Below are 15,550 nucleotides of genomic sequence, written 5' to 3' on the forward strand. Positions count from 1 at the left end.
TCTTTATTATGTTTAAAATAAAATACATTTACCAATAAAATAGCTAAATATTTTCTCTGTTTAGCTTGTTCTAGGTTTCCTGGTCTTCCTTCTTCCCTTTACTCCCGTTTCTCTTCGGGCAATTGTTATGCCAATACATGTCTATTCTGGCCTTCTCATCTTTGGAACAGTAATTGCGACAGCACTTATGGGAATTACAGAAAAACTTATTTTTGCTTTGTAAGTATTACTTTGATTTTTAAAAACAAAAATCATTAGGTTTTGGAGATCACACCCCCAAGGGGTTAGGTTTGTGTTGTGTATGGGTTGGGATTGGAAGGATGTGGAGATTTATTGCCAGATGAGAAAAGTTGTAGTGCCACCCAACAACTGACATTCAGCACTCGCCAACTCATTGCTTCATGGTAAGCAGATCCATGCTCTGGCTGTAAGGGTTTTCTACTATCCTTTAGTCTAGCTGTTGTTGCTCCACAAATTGCCCCTTGGTTGTCTCACAAGTCTCAGCAGACATCGTTCTCTGGCCCCCAAATCTTGTATGACCATTGTCTTTGAAGGCTACCCCCGCCCTCCAGGTCCTGCCCCTTCTCTTGGCAGGTGTGAACTGGCCACACCTGCTGACACCTGGCTCCTAGGTTCCAGCTGAAGCTTCAGCACTAGGTCAGCCCTTAGCTCTCCTCTTTTGCATCCCAGCAGGCTTGACACTTGTAGAGGTGGTCTGTTGTTAGACTTGCTCTTATACTGATTTTATTTCTTGAAAGGAAATCGCCTTCATATAGCAAATCCCCAGAAGAAGCTATTTTTGTCAACATCCTTGGCGTTTTGATTTTGGTCTTTGGTGCTATCGTTTTGTGGATAGCCACAAGGCCTGATTGGAAGCGTCCACTTGAGCAGAACTTAAAAATCCACGAGCATAGTGGAGAAGCATCAGATGGTAATACAAATAACTCTAACGCGATGGAGATCAGCAGTGAAGCAGCGGCCAGAAAACGAAATCTCAACTTTGATGAGGCTGGACAGAGGTCAACCATGTAAAAAGAGTGGATGTTGTAGCAGTAGATCTCACAGTGTCTCAAAGGGCCTGCTTGTTTTCCTTTCTCCCCCGACCCCCACAGCCATTCTGTACAGTATCTATTGCTTGCCTAGTATTTTATTTTTGAAAGATTGATATGGTTTGCTAAGGGTTTTGATTGTAGAAGAAATTGTACTTGTAACTATTGATCAAAAGAAATGTGGGACTGGAATGAAATGTGTTGGTCTTCCACTGACATGTCCTTTAATCTTAAGCAATGTGCCAGCAGGTTTCTTTGAGGAACAGCCTGCCAACATAGTGTTCATTTCTTTGTGCTTCCTCCACCCCATTTTAAAATTCATTCTTTCTTCTCCCTCCCGCCCCACCCCCAAAATAAAAAAATAAAAATCACCATGGCAATTTTCACTGAAGTATTTTTAAGGGGTTTTGTGACTGTCAGAAGGATCACTAGAAATGCAGCATAAACAACTTAGTATAAGAAAAGTCATTTTAGAAGACAGGAAAGTTGCTTTCAGAAAAATAACATTATCAAGATTTCCAGAATCACCATAATATAACTGTTAGCCCAGATAGTTTAAAGTCTACTACTGCTAATGCAGTCATGGAAGTGTTGGCACAGTTTTGCTTGTGCCATGATATAATTCGCTAAAATAATTCCAGCACAGTGATGGAATTGTATCACTATTTCTCTCTATCTGCAGCCCTCACCAGTTTCTCACAAACTTTGGCACTTCACATAATCCTCTGGATCCCACATATTTGTACCCTAACAGTATTGGGGTATGTAATCTCTAACAGGGCAAAGAAGGATCTTTGCTAAATAGAGCTCCCTCTATTTAGCAAGGGTATAGCAGATGTCCTATTGAATTCTTGTTGCAAAGCAGCATATATTAATAAGCCATCACCACTGCTGTTACACAGCAGCCAATCATATTTCTGCACATATCCCACCGAAATGAATATAGCTGTCTTGGCCACGGTGTTTGAATAAAATGATCGCTTTCATTTGGTCCCATTGCAGTCTCAAAAAAATGGAAAATGTGGAAGAATGCTCTTTTTTTAAATGGTTAGTGAATTGCACTGTAAAACTGCACTCTTGAAACATTTGTGGAGTACGCCGTTAAAGCAGATGACAAGTGAATTCTGCATGTGATTTGCATGATTCTGTACTTCAGCAACCCATAAAACTGGAGTACTGTAACTCTGTTCCATTATTAGATTAGGCAAACGCACTTGGTCTTGGGTCATCTATAGCCAGCACTGTGTTTCCTCTTTACTAAGGGGCCAAACTAGATGAGATATTAAATGTGTCACCATCTAGCTTGCATTTTACTTTAAAATTTCAGTGACTCTCTTGGGGGTCCATAGCAGCTTCAGAGGAAAACTTCAGGCAGGAAAGCCACATGCAAGTAAAGAGTTAAATGCCCCTTTCCTCTATACAGTGCCCTAATCCAGTCCCACCTCCACGTGACTGCTATTTTTACTTCAGAGTAAACCCAAACTAGAACATGAAGCACTCTTCACCATAACAAAATGTGATTATGGATTTTTACTGATTTATGCCACTGCATTAAATTCTAGGTCTACTGAATCAATAAGAATTGTCATGGATTCAGTGGAGCTACTTCCTTCCAATATTCTGAAAACAAACTATTTCTCGCTCTTTTTCTTCAGGCAATGCAAATTTAACTTTTCTTTTTGAGATGGCTTAGGAAAGGATTTATGTCATATTGCTGCTAGTTCTTGTTTAAAAACTTACAAGTGCCTTTGGAGGTTCTAATGAATGTGTACGATGTTAATATGTACATCATTAATCATTCTTTCTTGCATGATCAGACTTGGGCAGGGCTCTTATGAAAAGATGATTTAGGCATATGTATATGTTTTGACCCTTCCTTTCAAAGTATTGGATGTCATCATTTTACTTGTGTTTCTCTTCCACCCCAAATTTGCCAAAGGTTCTGTGTTGTGTGAAGTTCAAGCAAAATAGAAACATTTTGTGCTGTGTTAAGTATGCTCCATCTATGTTCTGTTGGTACTAGAAGTAATTTGCTTGGCATGCAGACAAAAGAGTAACCACTTCTGTTTGTATTGCAAACACCAATCTGTAGATGCTCTGTTGCGTTGTGTTGGAAATTCTTTAAGCTAAACAAACCATAATGCCTTTAATTATCTGGCTGCTATTTATAGGATCCAAGTTAAGCTATTATGTTGCTTCTTGAAAGATGTTTTTACAAGACCAGCGACAGGAGTATTGAGATGTATTTGGCCTTCTTTATATTAAACACCTTAAACAGAAGCCTGGAAGAGAGGCCTTTATTCTGAATGCCTTCATTTTTAAAAAAAAGTTTCAGGAAGTATTGTATACATTTGTGGAAAGTAGAGAAACTATCCTAATTCTTGGTGATGTTAAGCAGTATTTTGAGCAAGTCATTTTTAAGGTCTTAAGCTCAAATTTTGAAAAGATTTTACTGAAATTTTCTCAAAGGACTGTCTGTTCTAAACTTATTTCTGCAGTATTTCATGACACATAACTGGAAATCTAGAAAAACTTATCAAAAGTAAATTAACGTGCTACCTGGAAAAATGCAATTTGCAGAAAAATCAAAATTGCAAATGGATCTTGGGGACCAAATTAACATTTGTCTCCTTTCTAAGCTGTCGTGAAATTTTTATGTGGTGGTCGCCATTCAGTTTTTATAGCTGAGTACAGTATGGGTTTTTTGTGCCACTGGCCTTTGTTTAAATCCAAATAGAAATAATGGCATATTGAGAAGTTTTTTTAAAATGGTCTGGATGGTGGCATAGTGGCTATGGCACCTAATCTTTCATCTTACTATGATACAGTTTGGTTTAATTGTGTTGCTGCTGGTAGGTATGGGGTTCTGGTTATATTGGTAGTCCCATGTCTGGGCAGGTTTCCAACTGGAACACAGAGTTTGGTGGAATAGCTTTATACTCATTTAAATACTCCCCTCTATGGGGGGAGAGGAAGTAAATTTCCTGTAAATCTCCCATGCTAGAAGCCACGTCTGCAGTTTTGGGTAGCTGATTTGCCGGCAGTTGCGATGCTGTGAGCCAGCAGGAGATAAATCTTAGCATGGAGGGTAAGCTTGGATATCTTTTGTGGTTAGCTTCTAGGCTAATGGCTTTTGGGAAGTAATACTGCCTCCCGTGTTAGTATTTGGCAGGGGGTGGATCTAAGGCCATCTCAAGTTTGCTCAGGGGCCTATGCGATATTTGGCAAGCCCTGTTTCTAGCTGAACTGCCATAGTGCTAAAAATTTATAATGTGTTAGCCTTTATTAGCATTTTTATACCAACAGTTGCCTTTTTATATAAAACCATAGTTGAATGTACAACAGATATATGTAAATTTATCATATAGTATAATTGCATACAGTATTGTAAATAGGAATAGCAGGAATGCATATGGCAATTATAATTTGACTTCTTTTATTCAGAGGGAGACTAAGATATTAGAAAATATTTCATTGCAAAAAATTTCTTTAATGTGTTTAGGAATTTGAAATCCATTTGAAAGTGTGTATTATTTTGTTAGTACTTCGCAGAACAATTTTTTTGTAACAATGTATTGCTGTTTTATATTGCAATAAAAGCAACTGGAAATCTGTTGTGTGTGCTATAAACCTATGTTAGCAGAACTGACTTCTATGCCTCATTTGATGGAGACTTGATATATAAAATGTATGTCACTTAAGTAAACTTACAATTGCTACAGAGCAATTTATCTTTCCAAAACATTATTTTCCTAGACACTTCTTGAAGATCTTTTGTAACAGACTAGTTGGTCTTCAACATTTTTCTAGTAGTAGAATATGGCAACAGGCTTCCTGTTCCAAAACCAACCCATATATGCGAACATTTCCATGAGCTTTCCCACTAGAACTATGGATTGCTGGGGTATGAAAGGGGTGTATGAGAAGGGATATGGAGTTACATGAGCAAGTGAGGCCCATGACTAAGTGGCCACTGCTCTTGGCTCTATTGCTACCAGTTACTAATTAGGCAGAGTAGATGCTGGACTTGGTTAAGCTACACGCATGCACATACACACCCTAAAACGATTAGCATTCTTCTATGTTTGTAATCCTTGGATCAGGACTATGAGTAGTTCCCGAGGAAGCTTATCACTTTCTGTTCTCTTTCTTGGTTGCAGGAAAAGCAATCTTCTTATCCTTGGTCTCTATCAGGGTGATCTTTGGACCAAAGACCTTACAACCATTAATACCCTGCATGCAGGGACTGAGACTTCAGCTATACAGATCAGTGACTGAAAGCACATGGTCCTTCTGGACACAACACTGGGAGCTGGAATTTGAACCAAGAACCGAATTAATCTTGTAAATGCATTCCTCAGTGGCTTCAATGCATGGTGGGGGGTGGGATATTTGCTAGGTTTATAGGGAGAATGGCTAGCTTTGTAGATGATTAAAGTCTCTGCAGTGAGGTTGCAACCACCATGAGTAAGGACACCTTGGCTTGTTGCTGGAGACCTTGAGGAAACTGTCAACAGACTGTAAGATCAATGGTAAAGGTTGAGAATATCTAGAGGCATTCACAAGCACACTTAGATGCTTTAAAATTCCCTGAGGAAATATACTCTGCACCACTCCAGAGGATATTTTAAAGTCTAGGGCAGGGGTGGAGAATCTTGGCCCTTCAGCTGTTGTTGAACTACAACTCCCACCATCCCCAGCCACAAAGGCTTGGGATGGTGGGAGTTGTAGTTCAAAAACAGCTGGAGGGCCAAGATTCCTCACCCCTGGTCTAGGGGGTGGGGGACCACTAGTTGGGGAGAATTTAAAACTGTTTATCCAAGGAACCTTTATTCAGTCCCCTCTGTTCATAATGTTTGTTACTATATTAATGGGCCATTAATCCAAAATTAGAAACAATAATTGATCTACATCACAGCTATAAGCTAAAAGGACTTGAGACTGTGAAACTTGCTTACAAAGAATATTTCCATTGTAAATATTCATTGTAATAGATAGTTGGGGCAGAAAGCCAAAAAGGAAAAACCTGAAGTCTCTCTTCTCCTTCATATAATCTCTAATTTGCAGTGATGTTAGAGGAGTGCTGGGGAAACCCAAGTTCAAATCTCCACTCCACTGTCAAGTTTATTTGATGACCCTTGGACAAGTCATACATTATCTCAGCCTTGCCTACCTCACAGGTTGGTTGTGAGGATAAAAAGGGGGAAAGAACAAAATATACTACCCTGAGCTCATTGGGAGGATGGGACACACATCATAAGAAAATGGACTGGTAAAGTGTGGCAAATAGCACGGTTAACTAAACTGGACAACTTGGTTCATTTGCATGATGGTAAACAGAATAAACCTTATACTGAATGGCAATCCTTTGCTGATTACTGGAAGTTTCAATAGTCTGAAGCCTACTCTGAGATGAGGAGACTCAACCTGAGACAGTAGCAAGCTTTTCTGAAAAAAACTTTTTCTTCAAACAAAGGGGAGATTTTGAGGGACTGTCACATCTTTAGGGGGGGCGTTTCAGTGTGCGTCCCCGTCCCCGTCCCCCCCGGTAAGGGCTTGTTTTGGGCACTGTGTAACGTTTCTCTTTCCTGGAGAGAGACAGTGGGAGGAGCCAGCTAGGGCTGAGGCGAGTCACACCTGGTGGGAGGGGCCACATTCCTGTTGAGCCTGTTTGCCTCAATTTGAAGCCTATACTCTACATAAGAGGCAATGGCCCAGAAACTTAGCAAACAGAAGTTAGTGAACAGGAATTAGCAAACAGTGTCATAGCAGTTTTGCGGGGAAGTGTGTGGAGGAGCTTGAAAGGAGCCCCCTTGATCAGAAGGAACCTGGTGGGAATTCAAGGTAAGTAGCAATCCTCCTTTCATATTCACAGGAAAGAAAGTTTAAACTGTTGAATAGCTGACAACTGCAGCAAAGACCTAACTTGCAAATAAACAGTCTCCAAATACAATAAACAGCCAACACAACCAATCATGAAGATAGAAACCCAGCAGGGGAGAAGGTGCTTCCCAGTGTATTGCACAGAATGCTGCATGTAGGATTATTTGCTTGATGGGCAAAAGTTGTGGGAGTGTGCTTGGTGCAAGGAGCTCCTGGCTCTTGGGGAACAAGTTTGTTCTCTCAAAGTCAAGGCGGCTGATCTGAAGAAGGTCAGAGAGGTATGTGGATGAAACCTTCAGGTTTCAGGCATCCCACTCCCAGGCTGATGGCTCCTCTGCTGTCAGGGAGAATGCAGGTCTCAGGGAAGAAGGACATTATTCTGAGGAAGAGGGAATGATGATCCCATATCCATGAATGATGAGCCTATATCCTCTTGCACAGGGGATATTCCAGTGGGGCCTCCTAGTAGTGGGTGATTCAGTCAGAGGTACAGAGAGATGGGTCTGTGGCCCATGTCCACAAGGACTTGCCTGCCTGGTGTGATGGCTGAAGATGGCATGCAGCAACAAGATAGGCTATTCAGCAGTGCCTATCAGAAGCCCGCTGTTATGGTGCACATTGGCACCAACACTGTTGGGAAATGTAATTGGGAGGTCCTGGAAGCCAAATTTAGGCTGTTGGGTAGCATCTTTAGGTCCAGGATGCCCAAGGTAACATTCTCAAAAATGCTCCCTATTCCACGTGCAGGGCCATTGAGACAGGTGGAGCAGAGGGGTCTCAATGAGTGGATGAGATGGTGGTGCCAGGGGAAGGGGTTTAGATTTATTAGGCACGGGGATACATTTTGGGACAAGATTAGACTGTACAAAAAGTATGGGCTCCACTTGAACCAAGATGGAATCAGGCGGCTGGTGCTTTAAAAAGGTTGCAGGGCAGCTTTTGAAATGACAGCTGTAGGATAGCTGACAGAAGCTGGGCAGTATCTGGTTCAGCAAATGCCATCTCTTAAGGTGTGAGCGTGTAAATGCTTCAGATAAACCAGAAGGGGACAGAGTAGAACCAGATAAAGAACCAGATAAAGAACCAGAACCAGATAAAGAAACCAGATAACAGAAAGATGTGCTAGCTAATCAAAGAGATCAAATGACCATAAGAAAGCACACACCAGGCAAGAGATTCGGCATATAGGTGCTTATATGCCAGTGCCAGAAGCCTCTGAGCCAAGATGGATGAGCTGGAGTGCTTGGTTGCTAAAACATAGATATAGTGGGCATAGCAGAAACATGGTGGAACAGTAAGAACCAGAGGGACACTGTTATTCCTAGATATAAACTCTATAGAAAGGACTGCGAGAAGTAAATTGGGGGTGGAGTAACACTGTATGTTAAAGAAGGGATAGAATCTAACAAGCTAGAAAACTAGGCAGTCCAGAGTCCTCCACAGAAACTCTGTGAGTGGCAATACAAGGGATCAGTGGTGGCTGGTCAGTAAGGGCAGGAGAGGCAGTGCTCCCCCAAAACAAAAACAAACAAGCTAATAAAGGATCAGACTTACCAGCAGCCAGGGAAACCTTCAGGGCAGGGAGTTCTTCCAGCCCCTTCTCTCTTGCCTGTAATGTCTTGTTTTGTTCTTACTGGCTGGAACAGCTGCTACTCAAGCTGCTCCAGCCAATCTGATTCCTAGGGGGCTCCTCCTGGCACTGCCCCCCAGGAAGAAATTGTAAGCCGCCCAGAGACGCATGTTTTGGGCGGTATATAGAAATATTTAAAATAAATACTTAAAATAAGAACTAAAATAGTGGGCTACAAATGCACTCCCTGGTTGTTTCAGGGAGTATATTTTAAATACGTTTTCCCCTTCTTCCCAGGCCTGACCAAATAAAGAAAACAGAAAAGTACACAAACTCTGGCAAAATAAATGAAAGGAGACATTAAAGGAGGCAAAAAGAGAGTTGGAGGAACATTAAGCTAAAAGCAGCAAGGGAGGGTAACAAAAACTTATTTAAATACATCAGAAGCATGAAACCTGCCAGGGAGGGGGTTGGTCCATTAGATGATGGAGTGATAGAATTATTGAGGATATGAAGACTGCAGAGAAGCTAAATGAATTCTTTGCATCTGTCTTCACAGGAGAGGATACTGAGCCTATACTGGTGCCTGAACCGAGCTTCTCAGGGACAGAGGCTAAAGAACTGAGTCAAATAGAGGTGGTGAGAGATGAAACTGTCTGGAAAAATGAAAAATTAACAAATCGCCAGGGCCAGATGGCATCCACTCAGGGCGAGGGGTGTAGGGCTGGGGGCGAATCAGCATGTACGGGGCCTCCTTAACATTTAATATGATTACAGAATCATACTGACTGGTGACATACTATGTAAATAGTGTGAGCAGTGTGTGTGAGTGACTTTTTTTTACACATCCAACCAGCTTGGATATATAGTGCAGAGAGCACAACACATGCCCCTTGCTTCACAATTCTCACTCAGATCTCCTGGATTGTAAACTGGACCTCCCACCTCACCACTATCTTTCTCTCATTCCCTATACACTGTAGCATATGTATAGTGTATAGTGTGTCTATACACTACAGAAGGAAAAGCCACCACCAATTTGATTTCAAATAGGACAGCAGAAAAAGACAATATGTAAGTTATTTATATATGAGCTACTTTTACAAGCACAGAGCAAATAAAATTATAAGTAGAAACATGCTGAGAAAGAACCATTTCCTTTTATATTTTGCTATTTAAGCCATTTTAAGAACTTTGCTGCTAAAATAGATAAATATTTTAATAAGGAAAACAAACAAACCACACACAGAGTCCAGATCAGAGCTGTAAGCAACACACAACAACCAGTGCATGGTAAACCAAGGCAGGAACAAGAACAAATCCATTTTGTCGGAGCATTTTTTCTTTCTTCCTTATTCTTTTTGAAGTTTTTAATACTTTTGCACTGACTAATTTCCTCACAAGAAGGTATATTGTTGGGTTGGGGAGGGTTTTTCTTACAAGTTTGTACTCAAACAGTTTTGACTTAAAAACTTTTAAAATGATTTTTTTTTAAAACATCTCTCTCACACACACACACACAGATTTTCAAGTGGGGGTGGGGCTTTCTGCTTCTCTCACAGAGGAAACAAATCACACACAAACAAAACTAACAGTCAGAGAAAGGTTGGGTTTTTTTATGTTTTACTTTCTTGGAGGGAGCAAGCCCACAGCCAGCTTCTTTCCACCTCCCATTGCCATTCAGCTCCTCAGTCGTCCTCCTGACTTCCTGCTTGCTCTAAAATTGCAGATAATTTCAAATGCTGGCCTGAGCGGAGAAGGACTCAGCACAAGACTCCAGGTGCATGAATCAGAGGCTGCAGCTGCTCCTGCTGGACAGGAGGACTAGCAGCACGAAGGGGAGTTAATCCTTTTTTTGACTCTGCTGCTGGGAACGGCCAATTTAGAGATCAATCCACAGCAGGGGATGCAACTGAACCCTTGCACACTCACCCCTGCTTCTGCCCCTGCTGCTTGCTCTGTATTTGCTGGGCTGCTGGGGCTCTTGAGTGGGAAGCAGGGACTGGGGAGAGCTTCTGCAAAGGAGAGCTTCCGGAAGGCCTGCAGGCAGGGAGGCCTCTGGAAGCCCCACCCACCGCCACACGGGGCAGTGAGGGAGCTGTAGCAGCCTGCAGGAAGCCTTTAAATAGCAGGCTAGACTGTACATGGCTCCTGCAGCACTACAGGTCAGCCAGGCAGGGGGAGAAAGATAAAATTTCTGCAGGGCAGGCTGCTCCATTGCAGAGCCTGTCCCAGCCTGGGGCTCAGGATGATCACCCCAGTTACCCCACTCTAAGGACAGGCCTGCATCCACCCAAGAGTCTTTAGAGAACTCAGATGTGAAATTACTGACCTCCTTGCAAAAATAGGTTAACTTATGACTACGATCAGGCTCTATACTGGGGGGACTGAAAAGTAGCCAATATAAGGCCGATTTTCAAAAAGGGATCCAGGAGGATCTGGGAAATTACAGGCCAGTTAGCTTAACTCCTGTTCCAAGCAAACTGATGGAAAGCATTCTTAAGGATAAAATTGTTAAGCACATAGAAGAACAGACCCTGCTGAAAGAGAACCAGCACGGCTTCTACAAGGTAAATCTTGCCTCACCAACCTTTTGGAGTTCTTTGAGAGTGTCAATAGGTGTGTGGATAAAGGTGACCCAGTTGACATAGTATACTTAGACTTTCAAAAAGCTTTCAGCAAAGATCCTCATCAAAGACTCGAGAAAATTTAGCTGTCATGGGATAAGGGGACAGGTTCATGTGTGGATTCGTAGCTGGTTGAAGGACAGGAAACAGGGTAGGTATAAATGGGCAGTTCTCTACATAGAGGGAAGTAAGAAATGGGGTTCCCCAGGGATCTGTACTGGGACCAGTGCTTTTTAATGTATTCATAAATGATCTAAAAGTTGGGGTAAGCAGCAGGGTGGCCAGATTTGCAGATGACACCAAACTATTTAGTGTAGTGAAATTCAAAACAGATTGTGAGGCGCTCCAGAAGGCTCTTTCCAAACTGGGGGAGTGGGTGACAAAATGGCAAATGTGGTTCAGTGTTAACAAGTGTAATGTGATGTATATTGTATAGTGGGGGGACTCAACTTCACATATACGCTGAATGGAGCTGAGCTGTTGGTGCCTGACCAGGAGAGGGATCTTGGGGTTGTGGTGGACCGCTCATTGAAAGTGTCAACTCAGTGTGCAGCAGCTGTGAAAAAGGCCAATTCCATGCTTGGAATCATCAGGAAGGGAAGGGAAAATAAAACAGCTAATATTATAATGCTCTTATACAAAACTATGATGCAGCCACATTTGGAGTATTGTGTATAGTTCTGGTCACCATGTCTTAAGAAGGACATTGGAAAAGGTGCAGAAGAGAGCAACCAAGATGATCAAGTGCCTAGAGCACCTTCCTAACAAGGCAAGGCTCCAACACCTGGGGCTTTTTAGTTTAGAAAAAAGACAACTTAGGGGAGACATGATAGAGGTCTATAAACTCATGCATGGTGTGAAGAAAGTTGAAAGAGAGCAATTTTTCTTCCTCTTGCAGAATACTAGAACCAGGGGTCATCCCATGAAACTGATTGCCAAGAAATTTAAGAGCAACAAAAGGAAGTACTGTTTCACACAATGCATAATCAGCCAATGGAAGTCTCTGCCACAAGATGTGGTGACAGCCAACAGCCTGGATGGCTTTAAGAGGGGTTTGGATAAAGTCATGGAGGAGAGGCCTATCAATGGCTACTAGTCTGAGGGCTAAAGACCAGCCTCAGGCAAGATGCCTTTAAACAGAAGTTGCAGAGGAGTAGCAGCAGGAGAGAGGGCACAGAGGCGTATCTAGGGAAAATAGCGCCTAGGGCAAGCACTGAAATTGCGCCCCGTGTCTAAACATCTGACACCCATCTTTCAGATAATTTTACCATAATATTAGCTGAAAAATACAAGTCAAGCTCGTTAATCTTTTAATATTTCAAAAACTATTTAGCAGTGGACGTAGCCAGACCAAAAAATGCTGGAAAACTACAAATTTCAGTATGCTGGGGCTCATGAAATACCCAAAGACTATGTGGAGGTGTACTTGGAAAACTAAACAGAAGTGCCTGTCTAATTCCCTACTATGCATTGTAGCATCTTTATTATATATGTTTTAAAAATAAATGGAGAATTTGACTTTTCCCAGATACTCTGAAAATAATTAAAGGATATGCAGAGTAAACTGTATCACTGCTTGGAATATATTCTAGTATTTCAGAAAGACAGTTAAAATGAGAGAAAGAGAGCAAGAAACTCCCAGTGGGCCTTAATACTAAGGATTTCACACTGATTCAAAGACAAACTCATCATTAATAGCCATATGATTAAGACATCACATTTAACTCACTTATCACAAGAAGCAAAGTAAAAGCAAATGAATACAATCCTAGCTCATAAGCTTCAGCTCAGTATTCACAAGCCCTGATTCTCTGTACATAGTGTCGAACTGAATATGTGTACAGTGACTTATATTATATTAAATTAATTATTTTTGGTTAACTGTAGCCCCTTTGGGAGGCTTCCTAAAGGCCATGGGGGGAGGGGCTGCAAAGGTTCCCTCTCCCCCCCACTGGCCTCTTAATTCACTGCTGCAGCCCATCTTGGGCTGAGGGCCTCGCAGGGACCATTTGAGCATGTGCGGTGGCCATTTTTTAAAATATTTTTTTAATGGCCGCCAAAAACAAAATGGCCACCACTCATGCTCAGTTGGCCTCTGCGAGGCCTGGCATGGCCATTTGAGCATGCACGGTGGCCATTTTGTTTTTGGCGGCCCTTTTTTTTAAAAAAATGATTTTTAAAAATGGCGCCCCCCTTCAGGTGGTGCCTGGGGCATGTGCCCTGCCTGCCCCACCCTAGATACGCCCCTGAGAGGGCATGCCCAGAGCTCTTGCCTGTGGGCTTCTTGGAGGCATCTGGTGGGCCACTGTGTGAAACAGGATGCTGGACTAGATAGGCCTTGGGCCTGATGCACCTGCCTGTACTTATGTTCAATATAATATAGGTCTTAATACTTACAAATATTTTTCAGAACTGTAAGATCGTTATGTATTACGTGTGTTTCTATTTATTGAAGACTGAGTTTTAAGATTACGATTACGTATTATATTTTAATGCTGCTGCAATTGATTATTCTAAAGTGGAAAGAAGTGTACTGATATGTCTAATTGTGTTGATGTATTTGCAGTTTAATACAATAATCTGTTTTAAAAAACCTAACATATGTCTGGAACAGTAGGAGAGCAAACAGAGTGCTTTTTTAATGATGGAATGCATTTAATTTATCTAAAGTACTTTGACCCACCCTTTAGGAAAAGCCTTCCCAGGGAGGCTGCCAGGATGCATTTCCCCCCCTTCAAATTTAGCAGGAAGAAGTAGAGCCAGCTTCCACACTACTTTTGATGGTGGTCTCTAACAATGGAGATGCTTGGATGCTTCTGGATGGCAAGTCTCCTATCTTCAGAGCAATTCTCTAAAGGAGAAATGTGGTATTGATCTAGAAAAAAACTAGCTAGGCTTCTCAGTCATTTATAAGTATTTAGATAATCGATGATAAATGAGTAATAAATAGGTTGCAGTCCTCTGCCCAGTTCTGCCTTAAGTCACACTAAGTTAAGTGGAACTTTGATGTGCCTAACTGCTGGGCAAAGGGATGCTTGTGCCACAATAACCTCCTCTTTTAAGATGCCTCAAGACTTTGTTGCTCTGGACTAAGACCTATGATATGGCAACCTCTCAGATGCTAAGGATGTATGAATCTGATAGCTGAATAGGAGACTACTTAAGAACTCTGTTCACCACCCTCAGCTTCTCTCATGGAAGAAAGGTGAGATATTATTAAAAAGACTTAGAGGAGAGGTCATAGTTCAGTTGTAGAGCTCAGTCATAACTGACATGCAGAAGGCCCAGGTTCCATCTCTGCCATCTCCAGGTAAGACTGGGAGAGTCTTCTGTCTAACTGAAAGTGGCTGTCAAGAGGTTCAATGTAGACAATACTGACCTATATGGACCAATGGTATGACAGAACAAACAAGACCAACACACAACTTCCCTCATTAGTTATCTGAAATCTTACCTTGGGATTATATTGGCTTACCAAGACCCACGTTTCTTTTGAAACTGAAACACCACTACAAACATCTACAGGAAGTTGAGGATGCAACAGTCTCATTACAAAGGCACACCTATGCTTTTCAGGAACTCCATCCTGTATCATACTGCCCAAGTACCATCACAACCCAAATAAAATGCTCTTTGGAATCTTTGATTTGCATTTTATTATATAATCTGCTTTGTGTTTACATACTGGGGCTGAAGATGGGAGTAGGATTCATCAATCCAAGATAGCCATAACTTGCAGTATTTGGTTTGAATATATGGATTTGATAGATATTCAAAAAGATAAATGGCACAAGAACAAATACTTTTAAAGTATCAATGAAAAATGTAGGAGAGGAGAGCTAGTGGTAGCAAGCATGACTTGTCCCCTTAGCTAAGCAGGGTCTGCCCTGGTTGCTTATGAATGGGAGTCTAGAAGTGTGAGCACTGTAAGATATTCCCCTCAGGGGATGGAGCCGCTCTGGGAAGAGCAGAAGGTTCCAAGTTCCCTCCCTGGCAGCATCTCCAAGATAGGGCTGAGAGAGACATTCCTGCCGATAACCTTGGAGAAGCCTCTGCCAGTCTGTGTAGACAATACTGAGCTAGATGGACCAAGGGTCTGACTCAGTATATGGCAGCTTCCTATGTTCCTATGTAATACATTGAAATCCTGTGACCCACTGGAGCACAAATTAAGGGCATCTTGGAAATCTAGTCCAAAATGACTAGTGTCATTATTTTAAACAGTGGACCACTCTCAGAATATCCTATTTTTGTAGTGCTACCCAATGGATTTTAATATGCAGTAATAAGCCTTACCTGGACACAGTCAATTTTAACCATCTGTGACTGAGAAAAGGTTATGAATATGTTATGATCCCATTATCATCTGAATGGCTCAATTTTTAATTTGCAAGTGCATGGCGAAGAGATAGCAAAAACTG

General features: G+C 41.8%; 1 protein-coding gene across 2 annotated transcripts in view; it reads left to right on the forward strand.

Moving 5' to 3' along the window:
* Nucleotides 1-4,662, forward strand: part of LOC128331837 (plasma membrane ascorbate-dependent reductase CYBRD1) — a 32,258-nt gene extending 27,596 nt beyond the window's left edge. For both annotated transcript variants that reach the window (XM_053265771.1, XM_053265762.1), the window contains exons 3-4: nucleotides 65-219; nucleotides 759-4,662. In XM_053265771.1, the coding sequence (XP_053121746.1) occupies nucleotides 65-219; nucleotides 759-1,032 (429 nt within the window). In that variant the 3' untranslated portion in view covers nucleotides 1,033-4,662. The remainder of the gene's footprint in view (nucleotides 1-64; nucleotides 220-758) is intronic.
* Nucleotides 4,663-15,550: the final 10,888 nt, after the last annotated feature.

This window comes from Hemicordylus capensis, chromosome 1 (assembly GCF_027244095.1).
Source record: "Hemicordylus capensis ecotype Gifberg chromosome 1, rHemCap1.1.pri, whole genome shotgun sequence".
NCBI classification, from domain to species: Eukaryota; Metazoa; Chordata; class Lepidosauria; order Squamata; family Cordylidae; genus Hemicordylus; species Hemicordylus capensis.